General features: G+C 42.2%; 1 protein-coding gene across 1 annotated transcript; it reads left to right on the plus strand.

The window, feature by feature from the left end:
* The first annotated feature begins 12,706 nt into the window (after positions 1–12,706).
* Positions 12,707–13,351, plus strand: CLDN34 (claudin 34). The gene has a single exon (XM_009903824.2). It carries the CDS (start codon positions 12,707–12,709, stop codon positions 13,349–13,351), a length of 645 nt encoding a protein of 214 aa, XP_009902126.1.
* Positions 13,352–22,615: the final 9,264 nt, after the last annotated feature.

Genomic DNA, 22,615 nt, shown 5'->3' on the forward strand with positions numbered 1-22,615 from the left:
CTGTGTAAAGCAAGATTGGTAGTATGGGTGTGTTCAAATATTGCCATTTCATATGATGACATGTAAAGCAATTAATCAAGGAGCAAGAGATGGAGTTCATATGTGCTGGGTGATGGCATACAGAACAGAAAACACTGGCTCTCAAAAACTGTCTGGGAACATGGTGGGAAAAGTACTGTCTTGCTATGCAGAAGTACTGAAAACTTCCTAAACTCCCAAAATATTGTGTCTGATTCTCATATCCACACCCAATGTAAAGGTGTTGAAAACTAGAAAATCTAAATTATTGGAAAGTAGACATACTATCCAAGCTGAGATTTCAAGGTCACTGTGTGTGTGCCAGCCAGCAGCACAAACAGAATGAGACAGAGAATGAGCAGAGAAAGTCTGCTGAATGATCAAGACCCAGTGAGCACAGGACAGGCAAATGAAAATCAAAATTAGGTGCAAATGTTCAAGGGTGTCAGGAGTAGAGGCCTGTTGTGAATGGCAGGGAAAGTGTGCAGTGTGAAGTTCAGGTGTTAAGTCTCTGGCAATCAGGAAACTTGGAATGAAAATTTTATGGTCACCATAAATCCACTTCTCCTGTTTGAAGTTCTTGCATTACACGGCTGCATACCAAGGTGTGACTACTTTGGTAAATATTTAGCTTGCCAGCAGTTTTATAATTGGGGTCTTAAAAGAGCAGAAGTAATTATAAGAAGTGACTTCTGTAGATTGGCAGGTCAGGAAAACTGATGGGAGTTTGCAAGCCCTTAGCTTGAGTGCTTCAGGCAGCATGTCTCAGAAGATCTTTTCCACTACACCCTCCCCACACATGCACCTACAGGAACTGCCACAGACTCTTCTCTTTATGCTAGTTCACTCAGTAAGTTTGCTTTTGGTTTTTTCTCATGTTTTCTGAGACAGTGTGTTGTACATGGGTGAGGCTCCTAGCAGTGCTCCTGTACTCCTGTACTGACAAGCTTAGCACTCCGTAAAAACATTTCTCTGGGCAGCACAAAGCTGATGTATCTTCATCAGCTCCTCCTGAGTGGTTGCTCCTGCTTCATGAAACTGTCCTCCATATGTGCTGGAGCACATGTTGTTGGAGGATTGGTGGCCTGTCAGCTCCTTTGCCTTTTAATTCACAAGCTGGCTACATAGTGCTGTCAGGGAAAGCAAGGGTAGTTGAACTCCTCTTTGTCCCAGTGCCCAGGTAAATGGCAGACTGGCAGAAGGATAAAATGCAGAGCTGTCTTGCTTTTGAAGCAGAGCTGCTGCAAGAAATTGCTTTTGAAAATCATTTGCCTTTCACACATTGAAGGAATTTGCCCTGTCTGGAGCTCTTTATGGAACTGCATCCTTCTGCTTCTTAGTGGCATCCTGCTTGTGGTGACAAGGTAGTTCCCAAGAAATCTGTGTTACTTTCTGCGGAATCCTGTTTGATTTGTGTTCCATCTCACCAGAATATTTGTCTACTTTCTACTGCATCAGTTTTTATTAAAGCCAAGTACTGGTCATTTGAAAGATCACAGTCACTGTGCAGCTATGATGATAACCAGCAAAGCACAGAAACCCTTTTTTGGCTGTCAGTCAAGATCTTCTTGTAGCCCAAGTCAAAGCTGTGATCAGCTAATGAGCAACCAGTGATTTCCATGTTTCTCCTAAAGCACTACTTTAAGAGCACCCGATGATTTGTGCAGGGAGTTAGTTGCTTTGTAAAGCTTTTAAACCTGACAATATGTTACAAGCTAAACATTTCAATTGATATCTTACTTTTGTTCACTTTAATGGAAATTTATAGGAGTTAGATTTTCTGGTGACTTTTAATGGCTGATGAGAACAAGCTGCTATGGCAGCTCTAATGAAGTGCATGAAGCCTGGTGGTGTAAAACTGTAACACTGAGCTCTCACGCTGCAGAAAATGCTGCCAAGGCAGAGTGAAACCGAGTGGGACATGCTGATAATATCCTCCCATCAGGTGGTCTTTTCCACTAACTCTAAAATGTCAACAAGTCTGATGGAAACATCTTTGTTAAGCTTTGGTGGCCTACTTTTGGGTGCCTGGGAATAACCAGAAGACGACGCAAGCCACAAGAGTGCTTCTAATTTTAGCAGCCCTTCATTTTGTGCGTGCGAGCTTTAGTGTTCTGCATCTCCAGGAAAGAAAAATCAAATTCTTGCTGAGCCAAAGGCAGATTCTGTTGGTTTAAAATCAGCCCCTTGTTGAGTCATGATCACAGTGAAATCATCCTTCATTAAATTATTGAGTCTGTAATTGTCATCTCAATTTTGCTTCAAAAACTAATACTGAGCGCATTCCAAAGGATTTCAGTTGCTGATGTCTGAAGAAAATGCCAAACAACCCATGTCAGAGAGAATCTGGGCAGCTGTATTTTGTGTGTTTCTATTTGCCTGCTTATTTTACCTAATGGATAGTCAGAGGGTCAGCTTCTTCAGAGGAAGTTTCTGCACATGTTCTAGCAATCTAGGGCAATCTAGGGCAACTTAAGAGTTGTTAGTGTGTAAGCAGGGAGTTTGAGGACACTACCGATGCTATTGATGATAGATGAAAGATCTCTGACATAGTTTGGACAGAAGGAGCAGTAAACAACTATTTGAGCATTGATAAGGATATTAGTGCTGGGCTAGACTGTTTGGAAGGAAGCAAGTCCAGACATGAGTGAAGTACAGGCTCCCCAGCTTCCAGTACCTAAACCAGACTGTCTGACTTGCTGGGAAAGACAACTTACAATGTCCCCCCATCATATAATGTGGGAGTGTACTGGAGTGTTAAACTAAAACATGCATTTAAATCTCAGCAACACTGAACAGAAAAATATAAACAGAACTAATAGGGAGGATGGTAGGGACTGAGCATTTGGGATGTCACAAAATAGAACAGAAATCAAAGCAAAACACTAATGACTTAATGGTAGTAGCCCAACAAAACTATTAGCCAAGTTCTTTGTAGCCAGAGAACCTCCTTACTGATTGGGATTAACCATAAAAGCAAGCAGCATCTGTGGGCAGCTGTGAATGGGTTCAGCATAGTTTGGGATTGTGCTGAGTATCTGGTACAGTGTAGTGTTACCCCACGGAGTCCCTTGACCTTGGCAATGGGTGCTTGTCTTTTAAGGCAAACCTTAGATTGTCTTCTGCATGCTCCCACCCTTGGCCAGGCCTCACAAGACCGAGAGTGATAACCACCCTAAAAGAAAAATGTCAAACTATTTAAGAACCAGAGCCCTTTGCCATGCTAGGACAAGAGTGCCCATGCCTCAGGGTCATGTTTAGGAACACAAAGATCTTGCTGTGGCACATCCGTCCCAGTACCACCGGCCACCTCCATCTGCAGAGCAACACAGAGCTGACCAACTTGGAGGGATCCTAATCCCTTCACCCAAGAGCTTTATTTCCTTGTTCTTCAGGCATTCACAATGAAGTGCAAGGGCTTTTAATCCTTTCAAAAGTGTCTGTCTTGCTTTTGAGTGTCTATTATTGCAGCAGCTGTAGACTTTCTCCATGCAGGTGTCCTGTGGGCTGTTTGTGGGATCCACCTCCACCGTGGGACAACAGTCACAATGAGGTTATTGTGTGTTCTCTGAAAATGCATCCTCATTTTTTGTGTGTCCTGCTTTTCAATGTCATTTCATGTACTGCTGATGTATTCATGGTATATGCTTGAAGAGGCACAGGCAGAATGGAGTCTACTGCTGCTAGGCTATGAGGCACTTTGTGATGTGAGTTGTGTTGGGTTTGGTAGAGTTTGTCTCACCTGAATCTCACAGATTTCAAAGGACAACTTAATTTGACCATAAAGCTCTACAGTTAGGAAAGATGTTTATGCAAGTATTTGTCTCAGGCTCAAGCTGTGATTTTAGAGGCTCACACTTAGGAGATTTGGAAAGCTGGTCTGATGACAAGCACTCATAAAGAGTGAGTGTGGAAAAAACTATAATCCCCTGTTCATTGATGACAGACAGGCAAGCTGCATGCAGGGAGGCTGCTGTGTTTTCTGGGAGAAGTAAGCTTTGTCTTGGAACAGAAAGTGAGAAAGTGCTTGTACCCAAGCCTGTTTAGGGGCTGTCTGCTGCCTGTTTGGTACCACTCATTGGCCAATGGATCTTGCACAGCATCTTGATTTCAGGCTGGCTTTTTTGTTGTTGTTGTTGCTGGGGATTTTTTCAGTGTAGCAAATGAAAGGAAAATTTACTTGAAACAAATATTTCCTGTTCTGTGGTATTTAACAATGAAATTGTAAACCACAGAAGGGACCAGGCTAGATCTAAAGGTCTTTGAAGTCAGCAGAGCTATTCCCACTGATTTCAATGAGCTTTGGGTCAAGGCCACAGAAGGAAGAAAGCAAATGTTTTCTGCCTGAAAAAGTATTAACCATTGGAAGTCAAGGAACAATAAAATCTGGTGTGTAAAAAGTGTTCCTCTAAATAAGGCAGTCAGAAACCTGTTTAATCTCCATCTTGTTCATAATAATTTGTCTCTAATGCACCAAAAAGGAATGTTTACAGAAGTCATGATCATGTACTGAGAAGAAAAAACACTTAAGGCTGTCATTTGCTTCCTGCCTTGCCTGTGTTCCATTTTGTGTATTGTATTTCTCACTAATGTAATGGTGCTTAATGGTGCTCGTTATGTTATCACAGGCTAAGCACTGTAGATTTCCGTTTGAATTAAGCTTCACTGAACTGATGGCAGTTGACAAATATATCCAAATTATACTTTTTGTGTCAAATTCAATCTTTAAAACATGACAATGGGTTGGGGTTTTTGCTGTTGTTTTTTGGTTGGTTGGGTTGGGGTTTTTTTGGGGGGTGTGCTTTGTTGGTTTGGATGTTTTGTTTGCTTACTTGGTTTTTGTTTTGTTGGGGGTTGTTTCTGTTTGTTGGTTTGGGTTTTTGTGACTGAGAAGAAATAGGTCAGAGATACAGACTCTGGGGGGAAAAGAAGTGTTTTTCTGGGTAGTGTAGGGTATTCCACTCCTGTTGCACAGTCATACATGCAGGGTGCAGCAGCTTCAGATATAAAATGAACAATAGGTTTGTCTGCAAATTTTGTCTCACATGGCTATTAAATCCAAGACAAAACCCACCCTGATCTGCCTGCTGCCCGAGGATGCTGTCCTTCTGAATAAGCAGACTCATCACCATATCAAAAGGCCACACTCAAGTCTAACACAAAACAACAAGCCCATTGGGCTCTATATATGCCAGAGGGCGATTGGCATGCAATGGCAAAGCCTGAATAGCTGAATTTGCCTGTGCAACAAACTAACAGCATCTAGCTGTGGCCAAGCAGAGGGGAGGTTGCAGCCTGGTGAGCTGCAGAAGGTAAGGCCACATTGTCATAGCCAGTTTGTGTTACGTGCACAGGAAAATTGTGAATCCATGTCAGCTGGAAAACACAGCAAGGATGGAGGTGAACTGGATTAAAGGTGATGCTGAAAACGGAAGGATAGCAATTAATGCCATACATTTACAGGAAAATCACAAAGCAAGTCAAATATCACATAATTTAAAAAGAAAAAGAAGTGTTGTGTTTAAAAATCAACCAAAACACAACTGAGATAGCAAGCATGGTACTGTCTGTACGGGTGCTGCCAGCCACAGTCCAACAAGAGACCAGTTCAGCTTGAGGTGGCTCCTTGGAATGCCTTCTCATCTCCCCTATGTTTCTTCTTACTGCAGAGCTGTGCTAATTTGGGTTGCATAAATTCAGAAGGAGGACTCTAACAAAGAGAAAGGCTTCTGAAATCCCATCATCCTTTTTCAGATGAGAGTTCTGTGTCCTTCAGACTGGGACATTGTGGTAGTCTCAGGCCAAAAATCACGTAATTATAGAGGCAGCTTTTCTGAACAGGTTTCTTACTGAAGAGCAGATTTTCCATGGGAGTTATCTCTGTGCTTTGGTAAGTGTTTTAGAACAATTAGGAAAAAAATGGCATATGGTAAAGCTTTCATATTTTTCTAATATGTTAATGATTAACTGACTTCCTACATCTTTGTTGACTTAGTGGGAGAGTGACAAGGAACCGTGAGGTACCTATTTGGTAGTGTAACAAGTCGGACAATTCGCGCGGGCGGTTTTTTCCATCTCCCTTCTGGAACTGGCTTCATCCAGCTGACACTGCTTCAAAGCCTTAGGCAAGTCTCAGACTCACAGAAGTAAGTCTCCTTTTCTTTAATATGACTTATTTTATGAAGTGCTGATAGAGAACAGATGGAGAAGGAGATTTAAATATTTGTCTCTTATAAAGAATGTTTTCCCAACTGGGGACTGAAGAATTAAGTTTTCAAGCACTAAATCATGGGGGTATTGCTGAGAAGAAGGTCTTTCCTAACCTGATGCTGTGATTCTGTGGAGAGACCCTTCTTAATTGCAGTACTGTTGGATTCTTTTAAACTTGCTTTCTGCTGCAAGGCTTAGATTGAACAAAGGATTTGGTTAGTAAACCTTGTCCAGTACAGATCGATAAAGCTGAATCTAGACTACAAAACTTTACAAAAGCAGGATTTGAATGTTAATTTTGAAGCATATATGGTACCTGACAACATCTCAAACAAAAATATTTGCTTAAAGCATTAAATAAATGGAAATAAATTAATTCTTGCTGACAACAGGCTGAGAAAAAATAACTTGTGCTGCTTTTATATAGGAAGAGTTTATCACAAACTTTCTCTGCAAGGTGGTTAAAGTTGCAGTAGAATTCCTAAAGCAAAACCATCTTTCAACAGACAGATGCTGCAGAAACACTCATACTTTGCTGTGCCATTGTTTTGGGTTTTGTGGGGTTTATTTTTGCTGTGATGTCATTTAGAAAAAAGCAAGCATTGAGTCCCAACCCTTTGGAAAGCTCTCCCTTCAACCGCCCACCCAATGCCTGCTGAGAAAATCTTATCACCAGGTTGCTGCATGCAGGTTGTGTGTTCCCTGATTCCCCTTCTGTAGATAGTTCCTCATGCACCGTTGGCACAGGCAATGCTTGTTCCTCCTGGTGCCTGTGCAGCACATCCAGGCTGATGCTCTGCATGCTTCAGGTGTTCTTCATTTCTCTGGCAGGCACGATGCAGCGTTAGCTCCCATTATCTTGGCCAAAAGGTGATTCTTCCTAGATGTCCTGCCCCAACCCTGTATTCAGTGCCCTTTCCTTCCCAGTCACGTGGTGTCTGGATGTAGTTGCCTTGTTCACACTTCCAAGCCCTTAGGGTTCTTTAGTCTGTGCCAGACACCCAGAGCAGGCAAGATTTTGGGCTTCCCTCTGCTTTCTGAAGCTTCCTGAGAAGCTTCCACAAGTTCACATGACGAGCCTCGGCTCCATCTCACACTTGCTGCAGCCTTTTTCCAAGTGTCGATGCCTGGTGCTTCAGGTTCCAAGTGGGAGAGGTACTGCAGAGGAGGTGCACACACACCAGACTCTAAAGGGTCTCTGACAAATGGCAGACTTCCTCCATGCCGCTGAAAAGTAGAGCCATCCTGGCCTTCAACCCGTCACATGAAACGAGGCATTTAAAGACAGATCTTGCAGACGGTTGTATAGTTGGGGCAGACTCTCTCATGCCACTCTACAACTTGGACATCAGACTCTGGCACAGGCCCTCAGGCTATGAGTGAGTCTGATGCCCAGCTCTTGGGCATCCTCATCTGTTTCTTGTAACTAAGATGGCACAAGTCCTGTCTTACTCTGTCCCTGAAGTATATGGGCTCACCGCACTTCTCATGCAGTGTATTTCCTCAGCAACTCACTGGGAAGCGCTTGCTTTATATAAAAACGAGTAATAATGACAAAAGGATCCTTCAAGTTTCTGTATTTGGATGAAATCTTTTACTGTTAAGTTCTACCTTCTCTGTGGAAATTTCACAGAATCACAGAACTGTCAGGGTTGGAAGGGACCCCAAGAATCATCCAGCTCCAACCTCCCCTGCCATGGGCAGGGACACCTCACACTAGATCAGGTTGCCCAGAGCCACATCCAGCCTGGCCTTAAAAACCTCCAGGGATGAGGCTTCCACCAGCTCCCTGGGCAACCTGTGTCAGTGTCTCCCCACTCACATAGTGAAGAACTTCTTCCTAATATCTAATTTAAATCTCCCCTCCTCTAGCTTGGATCCATTCCCCGCATTCCTGTCCCTCCCTAACATCCTAAAAAGTCCCTCCCCAGCTTCCTTGTAGCCCCCTTCAGATACTGGAAGGCCACAATTAGGTCTCCTCGGAGCCTTCTCTTCTCCAGTTCTCTCAGTCTGTCCTCATAGGAGAGGTGCTCCAGCCCTCTGATCATCCTCGTGGCCCTTCTCTGGATGCTTCCATTGAATCCTAGCAAATTTACATTTTGTTTTTCCTTGGGTAGGTTAATTAGCTAAAAATACATAATTATGAAGGAAAGCTCTTCCAAAGGAAGGAAATGGAAAATGCATTAAGAGAGAAAATGGTAACAAAGCAGATTCAGGTGAGAAGTCTGTTGAAGCAGCTCTCCTTTTTAGCTATTACTTCTGAAGTTTCCAAAGTCTGTCCCCCAGAAGCTGCTGGAATGCTTGTTGGATTGGCCTGAATTGGTTTTAAATGAAAATATTGATGAAATCATGGGACACCAAGACGTGGCACTGTAGTCACCTGCTAACACATTTCTCTTGCTTCTTTGGATAAAAAGGTGTTGCTTTTGTCTGCTGGCATACATACCACACCAGCCTTGCTTGTTCCTTCTGGCAAGATTGCCATTGTATGCTACCTCTGCCTTACGAAATAGCTGCACACAAACTTTGAACGCTGAACTCTGTGTCTCTGAGGACCACATGCCAGCAACACCAACTAATTATCCAGAAGGCTGCCCATAGACGACTATGAGTTCATGTGCCTTAGGAAATTCCTTATAGAGATCATGTTACATCACAGAATCAGTAAGGTTGGTAAAGACCTCAAAGATCATCAAGTCCAACCTGTCACCCCACACCTCATGACTAACTAAGCCATTAATTCTTATTAATATATATTAATCTTATTCAGACCATATAGGTACTCTTCCTACACTAATTAAATCAATTCAAAACATTTATATCATTATTAAGTCCTGAAAGCAGCCAATGGATCCTGCCAGTGTAGTCTGTGTTAGCACAGACCGCTGCACGGCCCCGGCCCTGCGCTGTGATTGATCCGATGTACCTCTAAACATGCAGGGACTGCACTTCCACTTTTTTTCTCTGGGAGGGCTGAAGAGGTTATCTGCACACGGACCCAAAGCTTTTATGAACAAAAATTAATTAAACTTCACCTTTTTTTTTTTTTTCTTTCTTTTTTTTTTTAACCTTCCCCCCGGCCAGCGCAAATGGCAAGATCGTGAGGGATCACATTCCGCCTTTCCGAAGGGGATGCCTCTGCCTTTGAAGCCTACAGGAGGGCACTGCTGGTGCGGGGGTCGAGTTCAGCGCCTGCATCAGCGCCCGGAGAGGGTCACCCCAGCCCGCCCGCTGCTCACGGAGCCCGGATGCGGAGGCTCCAAGAAGGTCTGTGGCTGCTGGGGGCGCTGCAAAAGCCTGGTCCCGTAGTTCTTTTTGCTACGAGTCTACCTTCTTCATGAGATCTCACAGCAAGTGAGCGGCTGTGAGGGGTGAAATCCTGTTGGGAGTCGCCCTCTGCAGCTCGCTCCCGGCTTTGCTGGGCAGCTGTGAGACAAATGTCTGTTTTTTTCTTTTCCTGGAAATGCTGTCACAGTAGTTCTAACAAGTAAGTATTACCTCGATATATCTAAGGGCAAGTGAGTTTCCCTGATGCTCTTTGCCTGCTGGCAGGCACACGGTGTGGCCTCCACTGGTGCCCTGGCTGGACCACCTCGGTGTGATGTCTCTGTCCCACCGACTTGCCTGAGGTCCCAGCAGTGCTGCTACCAGAGGCAAGTTTATGTCAGAAACTTGAGAATGAAAATGTTCTTATGCAAGTCTTTTTGATTAAAATCAATGTTTCTGGCAAGCGACCATATCTGCTCTCACCTGATGGTACCAGCAACACTGTAACATGCTTATTAATATTGCTTATTAATATTCATAATGATAGAGATTGGAATCGGGACCTAGATTTTTGTTTTAATTTTTATATGCTCATACAGCAAGCAAATTCCTTTAAGTGTTTCACCTTGATATCTTGCTCCTTAATTTCTGGCTGAATCTTACTACACAGAGACAATTATAGGCTTCTGTCTTGTCTTCCAAAGCAGGCAAGTATGGAAATGGTAATTCAATTTCATCATCGATCTCAGAAGTACTTCTTGTTCACCTTGATTTTTCTCTAAGTCAGTCAGTACTGCCCAGTTAGACCAAATAAGTTCCAGTGGGCAGGGTGTGGGGAAAAGAGCCAAAATGAATCATTTCCTACATAAGCAATTTTTTGTGTCTAGACATTCAGCACCTCATCTAAAGCTCATCTTTGTTCGCCGGTTCTCCAATGTTTTCAGTACTTTTGTACAAGCCTTGAATTCTTTCATCCTGTGTGGTTGCTTGTTCTATGTTTCTGTGAAACTCATGGAGGAAAAAAATGTTCTTTTCCTAATTTTTTTGTTTCATATTCAATTCTGGACACCATTCTAAGATGCTTAGCATGTGAAGGTTTGATAGAGAGCACAGTAATCACGGATACAATGTCATGTAATTCTCTGGGCACACAGGTGAGTAAATTAAATCCAAGAAGATACACACTGATATCATACTCTGAGCAGCATCAATGACACAGATCAGCCTGCTTGCCATGCTTGTATGACCTTGATATCAGCAAGTCATTTAAATTAATGTTTTGATATATATAAGAAGTATTACAGAAATGTGGGCTCTGCACAGAATGGTATTTTAATATGGCACAGGTTTGGGCTCTGTGTGGTCAACTGATTGGAACAGAAGCAGAAGGGAGTCAGTGCCGGGCTCCTTTGATCATGCTCTTTGCTGTCAAGCATTTTCCCATCACTAGACACATACAGAAAGAATGCTATTTTGATGTGGAACAGAAAGAAAACCATCTATAATGTCCTGTGGGGCTGTATGCTGTATGGCTGTTAATTAGGTAGGGGTTTTTACAATCACTTTGTAAATAATGTAGCAGACCGAGATAGCATTTGTGAACTGGTTTCATTTTACCTAGATAAAATCACAGGTGTCTATTCTGGAGTAATTTCCTTTGTGCAGGAAAGGATTAAATGTACATTTGCAGTAATGGAGATTAATGTGTTCCACAGGAAATCAGTCCTACCGAAGATACATAGAGGAACTGGGAGGCCAAAATGATAACAGTGCAGGTGTTGCCATGTTTGGTTGGTGTCATAAACCATTCTGTCTCATCCTGGTATGACTGTCATCAGCTTCAGGACTGAAGTAAGTACATAGTGGGCACCAGGATGAGAAGATGGACTGTGTTTGTTTAAGGTCATATTATTAGGAAGGGTTTTTTTTTGTTTAAGATCTCTGCAAATGGAACTTTGCAACTAGATTGTATCACCAGCTGAATCTGTTTAAGATGAGCAAATAGCAAAAGTATTGGTTTAGTAATGAAACATAGCTACAAATCTGTCTTGTTATCATTAGAGTGAACTCCAAACAGTATTTCTTCAGCCATGAATGCAATGGGAGCAGGAGAAAAGGCTTTTTAGTTAACTTATAAGATGCAAAGGTCCCTAGAACCTTTCAGGTGTACACAATAAACTCAAGGCCATATCTCTTCTGATCACAGATTGTTCCTGTAATTCTTCAGAAAGTTGTATGAAAAATGTGGGAAATTAACATATTTTTAAGAAATTCACAATATACAGTCAGCAAAGAAACCTAAAATCTTTTGGTCAGATGAATGATTAAAATCCTTTTTCATGACAATGTTAAGATGATCTGAGCTGGAGAAGTTGGGCAGGTTATGAATTGCTGCGATTTGCAAGGGTAAAACACTAAAGAAACCTTAGTTAAAGTCTGAGGCTGGGAAAGCAATGGCAACACACCCAGGCTCCAGCCCCTGCACAAAGCCTTATATGTCTGATTAATTCAAGTGTTTCTGCTATGGCATTAGTGGTCAAATAATCTAAAAAGGGTTAAATTTACATTTGTTACACGGCTTTGTGGCTTGGCTTTTCTCACATCTCTGAACTATGGTGTTTGCTGTCTAACGCTGGTCCCAGCAACTCTTGGTCTGGGCAACATGAAAGCAGAAGTCTGTTCAAGTTGGGCTGCTGCACCAGAAACACTGATGCCAGGGGAGAGGAGTGAGGCTTCTGTAGGTGCTTTGTAAGATCTCTTGCAACAGCCAGGATCCTAAGGATTCTGCCGGATTTAGCTTCTACTAGCCAGTAGCCCTGAGGTTCCTGATTACCTGTAGTGTGTATAAGGACCCTTGAACAGAACAGTTAATTATCAAAAATAACTTGGAAAAAATAATTAATTGTCCTTTTGTGATGAAAAGGAGATTGTAATGGGAGCTAATCAGAGACTCTTTCTTCTGCTGCTACAATTGCACATATGGAATCAAAACCTAGACATTACTTATCTATGGACATTAAACTTCAACAATTGATTACAGCCAGGGAAAGATGACTACCATCCTCCCTCTGTACACATATTCTCTTCTGCTTTTCTTTTTTCATGAACAGGTTCACCTAAATTGTCTTTGTAATTTTATGCTATGTTTCTTTCCAGTGCCTCTCTCTGCACAGCAACTGTGTCTGTTGAAAGTGCAGAATACCTTCAGAGGATGAGCTCCCTGGCCAGCACTTCGCACCTCCAGCTAGCCGCCTTTGCTCTGGGTACAGTAGGCTGGATCCTGTGCACTATTTCAATGGGAACTGTGGAGTGGAGAGTGTGGCATGTGGACAACACCACCATCATATCCTCTGGCATTGCCTGGGTGGGGATTTGGAAAGTCTGCTTCATCAGTTACCTTCACATCTCGCCAGGCTACAAAGAACAGTTCTGCCATAAATTCAGTGCCTATGACTTCTCCATCCCCTATGAAATTTATGCTGCTCAGGGTCTCCTGTTGATCGCTATGTTCGTAGGCTTGCTGGGACTGACTGCCACAATATTTGCTCTGAGAAATGTCTACATGGGAATCAGTCACAAAACTCTCATTACCCGTTTCTTCCTGGTGGGTGGCTTCCTCTACGTAGTTGCTGGTCTGTGTATCCTGATTCCTGTGAGCTGGAATTTCTATTCTGTAACGCAGAACCAGAGCATCGCCTTTCCTCCTTCCTACTACATGCCCTCCAGCCCAGCAGCACAGGAAGCTGGTGCTGCCATTCCTATTGGGATTGTAGCTGTCATCCTCCTGCTGCTAAGTGGGACCTTTTCTTTTTCATACAGATTTCCAGTGACGGCAAACACTGTCATGAAATCCTGACAGGCTAACTGCCTCCGTGCTGATGCAGAACAGGAGCATAGCCAAGAGACAAGGACAGCAGCATGAGTGAATTTATAGTCAAGGAACTGCAGAATTTAATTTCAGTCTATAGTAGCCACACTGTTTTGTTATACAAACCACCAGAATTACCATTGTAGTTGTCACATATGACTGGAGGTTCATCTTTGAGACAATTGCTGTTGAGCAGCAACTGTGGCTAAGTTTTACCAGTTGTCCTCTTTTGTATATACAAATGTTGTTGTTAATTTATACATTTTTTTCATAAGATAATTTTACCATGCTCAAGGAGCCAACTCTGAATTAACTCTCTTGTTAGCTGAATGTGAAAGAGCACAGTAATAATGTGACCTTGTTTCCTTGTTGGTAACTAAACTGTTTTGTCCATTATTTAATTACGTCTGTAGCAAAGAATGTTTTGTGGCAAGTCAAGACTTTTAATACCAATAAAATGAGTGTCAAATGAGTCTTCCCCGAATTGTCTCACAAAGGTCTTACCAGCCTCTCCTCTTCCTCTAGGGTATGTGAAAAGCTGTGTCTTTAATGCTATTTGCATTTTATGTTGCAACGTGTTTGCCTGTGGGCAAGGTGCGCTCCCTTAGGTAGAGCCAAAAAGTCTGTAAGTGTTTGCTTCTCCATCAGACACTTCACTGGATCCAAAGGTATTGCAAAAGATGGAAACAACCCTGCAAGCTGTTACAAAACTGATGTCAGTATCACTGCTCCTGGTAACTAGGAATATTCAGTTCAACTTCTAGGCTGTGATTTATCTGACCTGATGCAGACATCTATAGCCAAACTGGCCACTTCAGACTCAGTTTATAGCTTTTGGTGTAGACACCAATTCAGTCTTTTTTTTCCAAAACAGTTGCCTAGAATGGCTGGGAGATGACATGCTTCCTAAAAAACCTCTTTCTCTTACCCCCCTGTAATGGTTGTAAATCACTGCAATGACCAAACCTAAGCTAGATAAAGGCAGATGAAATTAATGTCATTTAAGTGGCATTTCACATGCCAGTGCCACTACAAAACAAAAGGGGCAAGGAGGGGGGGAGGAGGGTGGAAAGAGTAATATCCCAAATACTGTAATAAGGGTGATTAAAAATATAAGGAAAGGGGTTGGGAGGAACGAGTAAATAACTGTGTTGACAAACTGATGATCTCTCAGAAACATGCTCTCAAAAAAGCTACTACACTTTTAAAGAAATGCTACAGGACTCTAAGTAATTTAGTTTCACTGTTTTAATTGTCCTCCATTTGCTAAACCACTCATGGAATCACAGAAGGAAGAAAATAACACATAATCAACATGTACTCATTCTTGTCCATTACAGCAAAAGGCTGTAGGTATAAGTGAGCCTGTCTCAGGGACAGAGCTTTTGGCAGCCTTCCCAACTGTACTTCCTAGGACTCCAATGCTCAGGAGTCTATCAATAATCACGTGGGCCAGACTGAATATTGATATATGACACAATGTAGGCTATGGCCAAATACCAGGCTGTATTAAAAAACTGCCAGTACTTCCCTGAAGAAAAGACAAGGGGGGGAAAAGCAACAATAAAAACCCAAGGAAGTATCAAAGCTTCCCTTGATTTAAATGGGATCAAGCCTCCAAGGCTGTAGGATTCATGACATTTTAGTGAGTATTTGCATTCATCAGGATTCTGGTATTGGAGGAAAGTAAAGCTGCTGCTTCACCATCAAGGGGAGATGGTTTCTTTGTGTGTATTTTCGTGACACATTTGTTTTAGAATTTGAGAAGCTAAGTCACCTTTCAGTAGGTCACTTAGCAGTTGTGCTGCTAAAGCTATTTTTGTGGTTGTCTGCAAAATCAGGCAGCTGAGGTTATTTCAATTTAAAACTCAAAAATGCAAAACTTGGAAGGCTATTTTTAACCTAGGCTGCTTTAGGGACGCATGCTGTAGCCTGGCCTTGTAGTAATTTGTAGTAGCACAGTTGAGGACAGGCAGCAAGCTGTAATGCATACAGGAGTGAGTGGTCAGGGCTTGAGGTAGAGAGATAAGGGGCAAAAACCTCCTGAGCAAATTTCACCACGGAAAAAATCTTATCATGAAGATCTGTCTCCAGCTTCAGTGCAGACTGAGACCTGCTGCCTCCTCAGTGACAGCACCACTTGTCTTGTGGGCTCCACCCTGTCTAGGAATGTCTCCACGCTGGCCTCAGTCTACACATAAACCAGTCTTGCTTTATTTTTCTCTGAGTTGACAATAAACAAGTATCCTGTGATTCACTCATGTGTGACTTCACTGCTTGGTGAATGATGTGAATACCAGCACTCCATCTGAGTTCTTCTGGGTGTCCAGGTGTAATGGTAAGGCACCTGTCTGACCTCCACAACATACTGCTTGGCATCAATCTACCACATGGTGTGTTTTGTTAACCTGACTTTCATGTGTCATCTACCTCACCCATCCATCCGTGACCACAGACCAAAATGTGTCTAAGTAGATGTTCAATATTCCTCTTAAAGATGGATGCACAAGTAGTGGATGGAGCTGGAAAGTGCCTAATAGTAAAAGTGCCTAATAGTAAGGCACCTGTCTGACCTCCACAACATACTGCTTGGTATCAATCTACCACATGGTGTGTTTTGTTAACCTGACTTTCATGTGTCATCTACCTCACCCATCCATCCATGGCCACAGACTAAAATGTGTCTAAGTAGATGTTCAATATTCCTCTTAAAGATGGATGCACAAGTAGTGGATGGAGCTGGAAAGTGCCTAATAGTAAAAGAGGCCAAAAGCACAAAGTCTGCTGAAATGTCCTGCCCAGGTGAATTTGCAGTTCTGACCAACACAATTTGTGTTCAGCTAACAGAAGAGGGAAGAACTAGAGACACTGTACTTCAGAGCAGGTCATCAAATTAGTTAGGTGAAGTCAGTAAACAACATTTTTTTCCCAAGTCAGCAGTTTTTACATGACTTAGCTGCTGATTTAGTTGATCAAAACCAACACCAGGCTCAGAAACAAATGTGTTTGTTGTCACATAGCTTATGCTGCATTACAATGATGAGAGGGAGGGTGTTTTTCTGAAGAGAGCTGGGTTTAGATCTTGGACCATTTTTCTCTTTAGAGTGGAAAAACTGCATTGCCACCAGCAATTTCCTGTTCTTTAGGCCATTAGAATACTTCAGGACAAAGAGGTTTTGCTTGGAAGATGTAAGTCTGTCTGGCATGGCGTTTAACAGCAAATTGTTTTCGTACAATAGGAAACCAATGTACATTAAATTAAAGGTTTCCACAAGAGACAGGTTCTCTGTGAAAATACACCTTTTGCAAAACTGAACTGGAATTCCTTTCATTCCTGCCAGCATCTGCATTGTCAGATCCAGTATTTGCTCATAAAACCATATTTTTGGGCCAACATATTTCCCTTTCCACTACTCAAATAATTTGCTTTATTTCCCTTGCTTCAGCAGACTGGAACTGTTCAATAATTAGCATGGTGGCTGGGTGAGTTCTGGGTCTCAATCGTTGTATCAAAATCAGCTATATGCCAATTCAGAAAATGGAAGTGGATGTCACCTCTGACTTATAAAACAATTGAATGTCTGCTCATAACTGGGAATGGGGTACAGCACACGCTCTGAGGATCCAATTCACAGAACATCCTATCACCTTCTTTCTCCTAGGATAGAACCAAGTGCAAGATTAATTCCCAGAGTGATACTTTGAGGAAGCAAAGATACCGTTTCTGTCCAAGGCTACTACAGGTTCAGGGAGGTTCTCAGTCACTGAATATGCAGACCCCTGACAGTATAGATTGGGAAGGGTAAAACCAGATCTCACTTTGAATTAATATTGCCAAAATATTACCAGATACCTGAGATCAGCTGATAAGAGCAATTTTTGCAAGTAGGAGAGAAAGCACATGGGAAACTGAAAACTAGAGGCATTGCACCCACTACATAGGTATAGTGGAGCTGTCAGCTACTTGAAATTGAGGGCGAAAAAATCCTTTGTGCAGCAGAAGTGCTTAAAAAGCCCTGAAGGCTAAGGAACTGTCCACTCATCTAACCCACACTTCCTAAGCTTGCCTGCAAGGATGCTGTGGGAGGTGGTGTTGAAAGCCTTTCTGAAGTCAAGGTAGACAACATCCACTGCCCTCCCCTCATCTAACCATCAAGTCATGCTCTCCTTAAAGGCCATCAGATTAGTCAGGCATCACTTCCTCTTGGTGAATCCACACTGACTACTACTGATAACCTTCATTTTCTCCATGTGCTTTGAGATGATGCCCAGAACGATACAGCCTGGGGAAGAGATTGGAAATATCAGTGCCATTGCTGAAGAGCAGTTTGAAGCTATGGTAATAAAAATGCCCAATATGGTGATGTTTCATCTATGTCTAAAAAAATTATGTACTATTCAGTAGCTAACTGGATTTAAAAAAAAAAAAAAAGGAGAGAGAGAGAGAAAAAGACTAGATCTTGAGGTGAATTTGAAATCACCTAAAGACAGATCTCTAGCCATTTGTTCCTATCAAGCTGTGGCCACCCATTTACTGGACTTTCAGAAGTCCTACTGAAAAGCTTAAGATGTTCATACGTGACTTTCAGAAATTGCTTTCAGTGGACCTCACAACTGAGCTTTAGTGTTAAAAATACATGTAAAACCTGATGCACAGTCTTTCCATACAAGACTTCCCCAGTTTGTGAAGTGAAGATAGTAGCAATCACTAAAAGTGATAAACACGTTAAAGATTATTATGATGGGAGCCAAGGAAGGCACTGAAATGGATCTGCTGGATCACTGGATTTTGTTTGTACTTGGAAACCATACCCAGGGATGCAAAAGTCCCTTGGGTGTGTGATGATGCCTCGCTGTTACTAATGGAGACAGAGGGGGAAAAAAACTGGGACAGCAAAGGAAAACAAAGAAGAAAAGAGAGGGAATAAATAAATAATAATAAAAAAGGACAGATTCCAGAATGCTATAAAAATAAAACACATTGCTAATCAATATAATGATAATAAATGTTCAATAAAACTTCTGATGACAAGCAGAGGGGCTAGCAAGTGATGTGTCAAATGTGGGGAAAAAGATAAACAAGAATGAAGGAATTGCATTTCAACAAGAAATCAAAATGAACTGAAGAAAATTATCAAGAAGGCAACACTGCCAAAGAGCAGAGAGGGTGCTCATCATGCTCCCATCTAATCATGCCAGCTTTGGCAGAGTCCTTCTCAATGGTAAAACTGTGGTTTTTTCCAGCACTGAGGACATAAGGGACCTTACTGACCAAATGCAGGCAGCAGCCACATGTGCTGATCCCCACTGTGCTGTGCAGGCCAGGCAGCAACATCATTTGCAGAGGATTTCACACACACACACACACCCCCCTAATGTGTCCTGCTAGCATTTGCCTATGGCATAGCTATAGCAGTTCACAGAGGTGTCTGGACCATGCCCTGTTTGGTACCACCTTTTGCTGGTCAGCATCAGGTATGCTGGGCTGGACACTAGATGTCAGCTCCTGTGAAGTACCAAGTATGGCATACTAATGACAGCTCCATCACCTCCTCCAGCACTGCTCAGATGGAACTGGTAAACTTTAGCAGTCTCTGTAGAGTCTCCAGGGACTTTTGAGTAGAGGTCTGCCACAGAGTCAGATTCAGTGAAGATGTTGCCCTCTGGAAACCTTGGTTGCTCAGAAGTTTTCATTGGCAGTTACAATCCTGGGAGCACAAGAGAAAAACTACAAGCTTTTGTTTAAGAAATGTTTATAAGGGCTGCACTCAGAATCCACATATCAGCTTTTTCCTAGCTGGGGAGATGTTGAAAGTGTTCACTGGTATATGTGTGTTAATCACAGTGAGCTGAAATTTCTGTTCTGAAGCACACAGCCACAGTGTCCCACTTACCCTGCTCCCCGCTCCAGCCTGGGGTGCAGGAAGATGGTGCTGCTGCTCCTACTGGGACTACAACCCCTGTCCTACTGCTTGTGAGTGGGACCCTTTCTTTTTAACATAAACATGGTCGTGTGCTGGATGCCAACACTCCTTCTGATAATATAGGCTTCAGAAGCCTGTGAGAAATGTGAGGCTGGGCTACAGGATAAATATAGCAACCCAATGACTTCATCTACTCAAGGAGCTCTCTGGGTTCAGCTGTGATTTTCAGTGACATTCTTAATTTGCTGTTTGAGTTCAGAGAGACAAAAATAAACTATGCAATGAATTATTATCTAAAACTATTTATCTATTAACTAATTATCTATTATCTCCTGTGTCTGGGTGGGGTAGCTGAGTTCACTTCAGTGTTACTGGTCTTATTTCTAGAGTGACCTTCTGCATAGGTGAACTTCATTTGTTCTGCCAGAGGTACATTTAATTGAATTTTACATACCGTAATCAGTTGCTGTACCAATGGTGCCTTTGCCAAAAGGCACCTGATGGCTGATTTCTTAAATGATTTTGGTTTAGAACTGACCTGAGTTAGTTCACACAGAGATCATGGACTGTGTTATGCAGGACAAACACGCTATTTGACCTTAGTAAGTGTAGCTTTCGGTATCATAACCTATGGTAGGAATAAAATGGGATTCTTGAAGTGACTGTGCTTTTTGATGTAAAGGTTTCAAACTAACTGGTATAACACCCCTCTGGCAGGAAGGCACTCAGCACATGCCAGTTCATCCTATCTTTCTGTGAGCACAGGCCATGGCAACATACCTCATGAACCTACCCAGGTGATTAGTTGCAAGAGTATTAATACCTTATCTTATTTCTCAGAAATGTTTGCATCCACCAGGACATCTCTATAAATAGCTTCATTTCCAGTGATAACCCAGGAATTCTGAGACTTACATTTTGCAGCTGCACATAGTAATTGTTGCAGTAATAGCCCAGAATTCCCAAATGATCTTGGTAAGTTTCAAAGCTGATGCAGACAGTCACTGAAGTTAGTGGCAGTCTTCAGTGCCTCCAGGGTGCTTCCAGCTGCCATGCTTAGTCCAGGCCTCCAGAGCTGCTCTCAGGTGCTGCTTTCTTTTGAAAGGCTGGTCATCAAGCCGTCTGAAAAAAACCATTGACATCACCCATACCCTGCACCAGGAGATTTATCCACACATTCTATAAGCTTTGACATATGAAGATTGTTTATATCAGGCAGAAAATCCTGCTTCTGACTGAAGTTGTTGACTCACTTCTCAGAAGCAGTGCTTCAGAAAATCTGTTTCATTAGTGAAACTTCGTAAGTGCAGCAGCAAATTCAAAGTGCTGTGGAGAAGATACAATAAAAATGAATGTGAGTGTGAAACGACAAGTCAGGCTTCAACAGTGAGCCTTACAGGGGTATCATGGCAGTCAAAGGGAACTCAGGAATGTGCTTAGCATCTTGCAGGATTGCTCTTTAATTTTAGTCTAAAAAGGCTAAGCTGTGATACACAAGGTAACTGCCTAGGGACATGCTGTCAAAACGTTTTGGTTTAAGTTAAAGAACAACTAGACTGTTTAAGGATACTATCAGCAGTCCATACCACCGAAATTACTCCATTATTATATGTGCAAATCATGCAGTTTCAAGAAATTTTGAAGAGGAAATCCAATTCTTTTAAAATTACTTGAATTAAAGCCATCCTTACTGTAATGGCCACTCCAAGGGCCTGAAGATTGTACCTCGTTTAAACAACCACTGCAAAGTGTACATCAAGAGTGAGGCAAAAGAACAAGCAGTGGGAGCTGTAGAAGAACAAAACTGAACAGAAGAGCTATAAAAAAAACCTTTGTGAGGGGTAAAGGAAAAGAAAGTTGATTAAGTCACTGAGGACAAACTGCGAGAGAGGCAGGAAAATAGGAATGAGAAAGAGAGAAACAGAAAGGAAAGTGAAAGGATGGTAGAGGACCAGATGGAGGAGACCAGATGATAAAATCTAGTCAGAGGTTGAGAAAATACAGGTATTGCCTGTGTAAAACTCAGCCTGAAATGGCCTCCTACTCAGAAATGAGAATGGACACTTTTACATTAGGGAATCAGATTCAGACAGTAGATAACAAGAGTAAGTTACACATAGAGATAACTTAGCTGGCCTGTGACTTCGTGGTCGACTGGGGGACCTAGCATGCAAATCTGGAGAGCTCAGAGTAGGTACATCTCATAGTGAAGAATGTAAACAATTGAAGATTTATGTAACAGATATAACACATATTTTGCAGCATACATGGCTCTGGGCAGTCCCTGTCCTCACACTGGTAATCATCTGCCTGCCTTTCTCAGAAATAAACTTTTGGAGTTACAAGAATTTGTAAGTTGATGCCCAGTGTCTTATTTCAGGTGACCAATATCTTCATCCTGAGAAGGTACATCCATGTTAGTGACTAACAGCTTCTTCTGTCAATTCACTACAGCCTGATGAATTATGCTGCAATAAGAAGGTTTAATCCTAAAACCAGTTTCATCCACTGTTTACACAAAATCTTAGAAACTATGCTTAGTTACTGGAAAGACAGTAGAGGAAGCCCACATTAACACAGCCTTTCACAAATGCTCTCTCTGATGAGTTCAGTGCTGTTGAGCAAACAAAAAACAAACAAGCTAAAGGACAAAAAGTCCCAATGAAAGAGACATCTTTGTCTTTTAAAGCAGAAACCATTCACAGCAGAGTGGACAGATTTGACAGGAGGCGCTTCTGCTTTCAAACTTTCACAAATCCCAAACTTATTAATCAGTCCACTTCAGCCAGTTGGTTTGGGTGACCAAAGTCTGGATTAGGAACCACAAAAATGCTGTTACCCAGCTCCTGTGGTAAGTGATCTAATCTCTGTGCAATGCTAAACACACAACTGCTGGGAGATGCACTCGTGTCTGTGAAGTACTCGGAAAATTGTTTGCATTGCTCAGACAACACCTGGACAGCCGAACTAAGGATCAGTGACTTAATACCACTAAGAGTGTGCAAGTATCTGCAGATACCAGCTTGGCTTCAGGACAGGCTGCCCTTTTGCAGAATCATCACCAGGGAAAAGATTATCAGCTGACATCATAAAATGAAACCAATTATCATTAATTGAGAAACTGGGTCTTGTCCTGTAATAGACATACATGAAGACGAATTATGCTTGCAAACCCTACGAACCTTAGTGCAGCTTTCTCAGAGTAATCACCTGGCAATGGGATCGTGAAAAAAGCCAACCCACACAATTCATGATGTCTCTGCTAGTTACTTGACTCCTCTTTTCTGATCACTTGTCAAATAATGCTTTTCTTATTTTGCATGAAGAA

This window comes from Dryobates pubescens, chromosome 8, assembly GCF_014839835.1.
Source record: "Dryobates pubescens isolate bDryPub1 chromosome 8, bDryPub1.pri, whole genome shotgun sequence".
In the NCBI taxonomy this organism is placed as follows: domain Eukaryota; kingdom Metazoa; phylum Chordata; class Aves; order Piciformes; family Picidae; genus Dryobates; species Dryobates pubescens.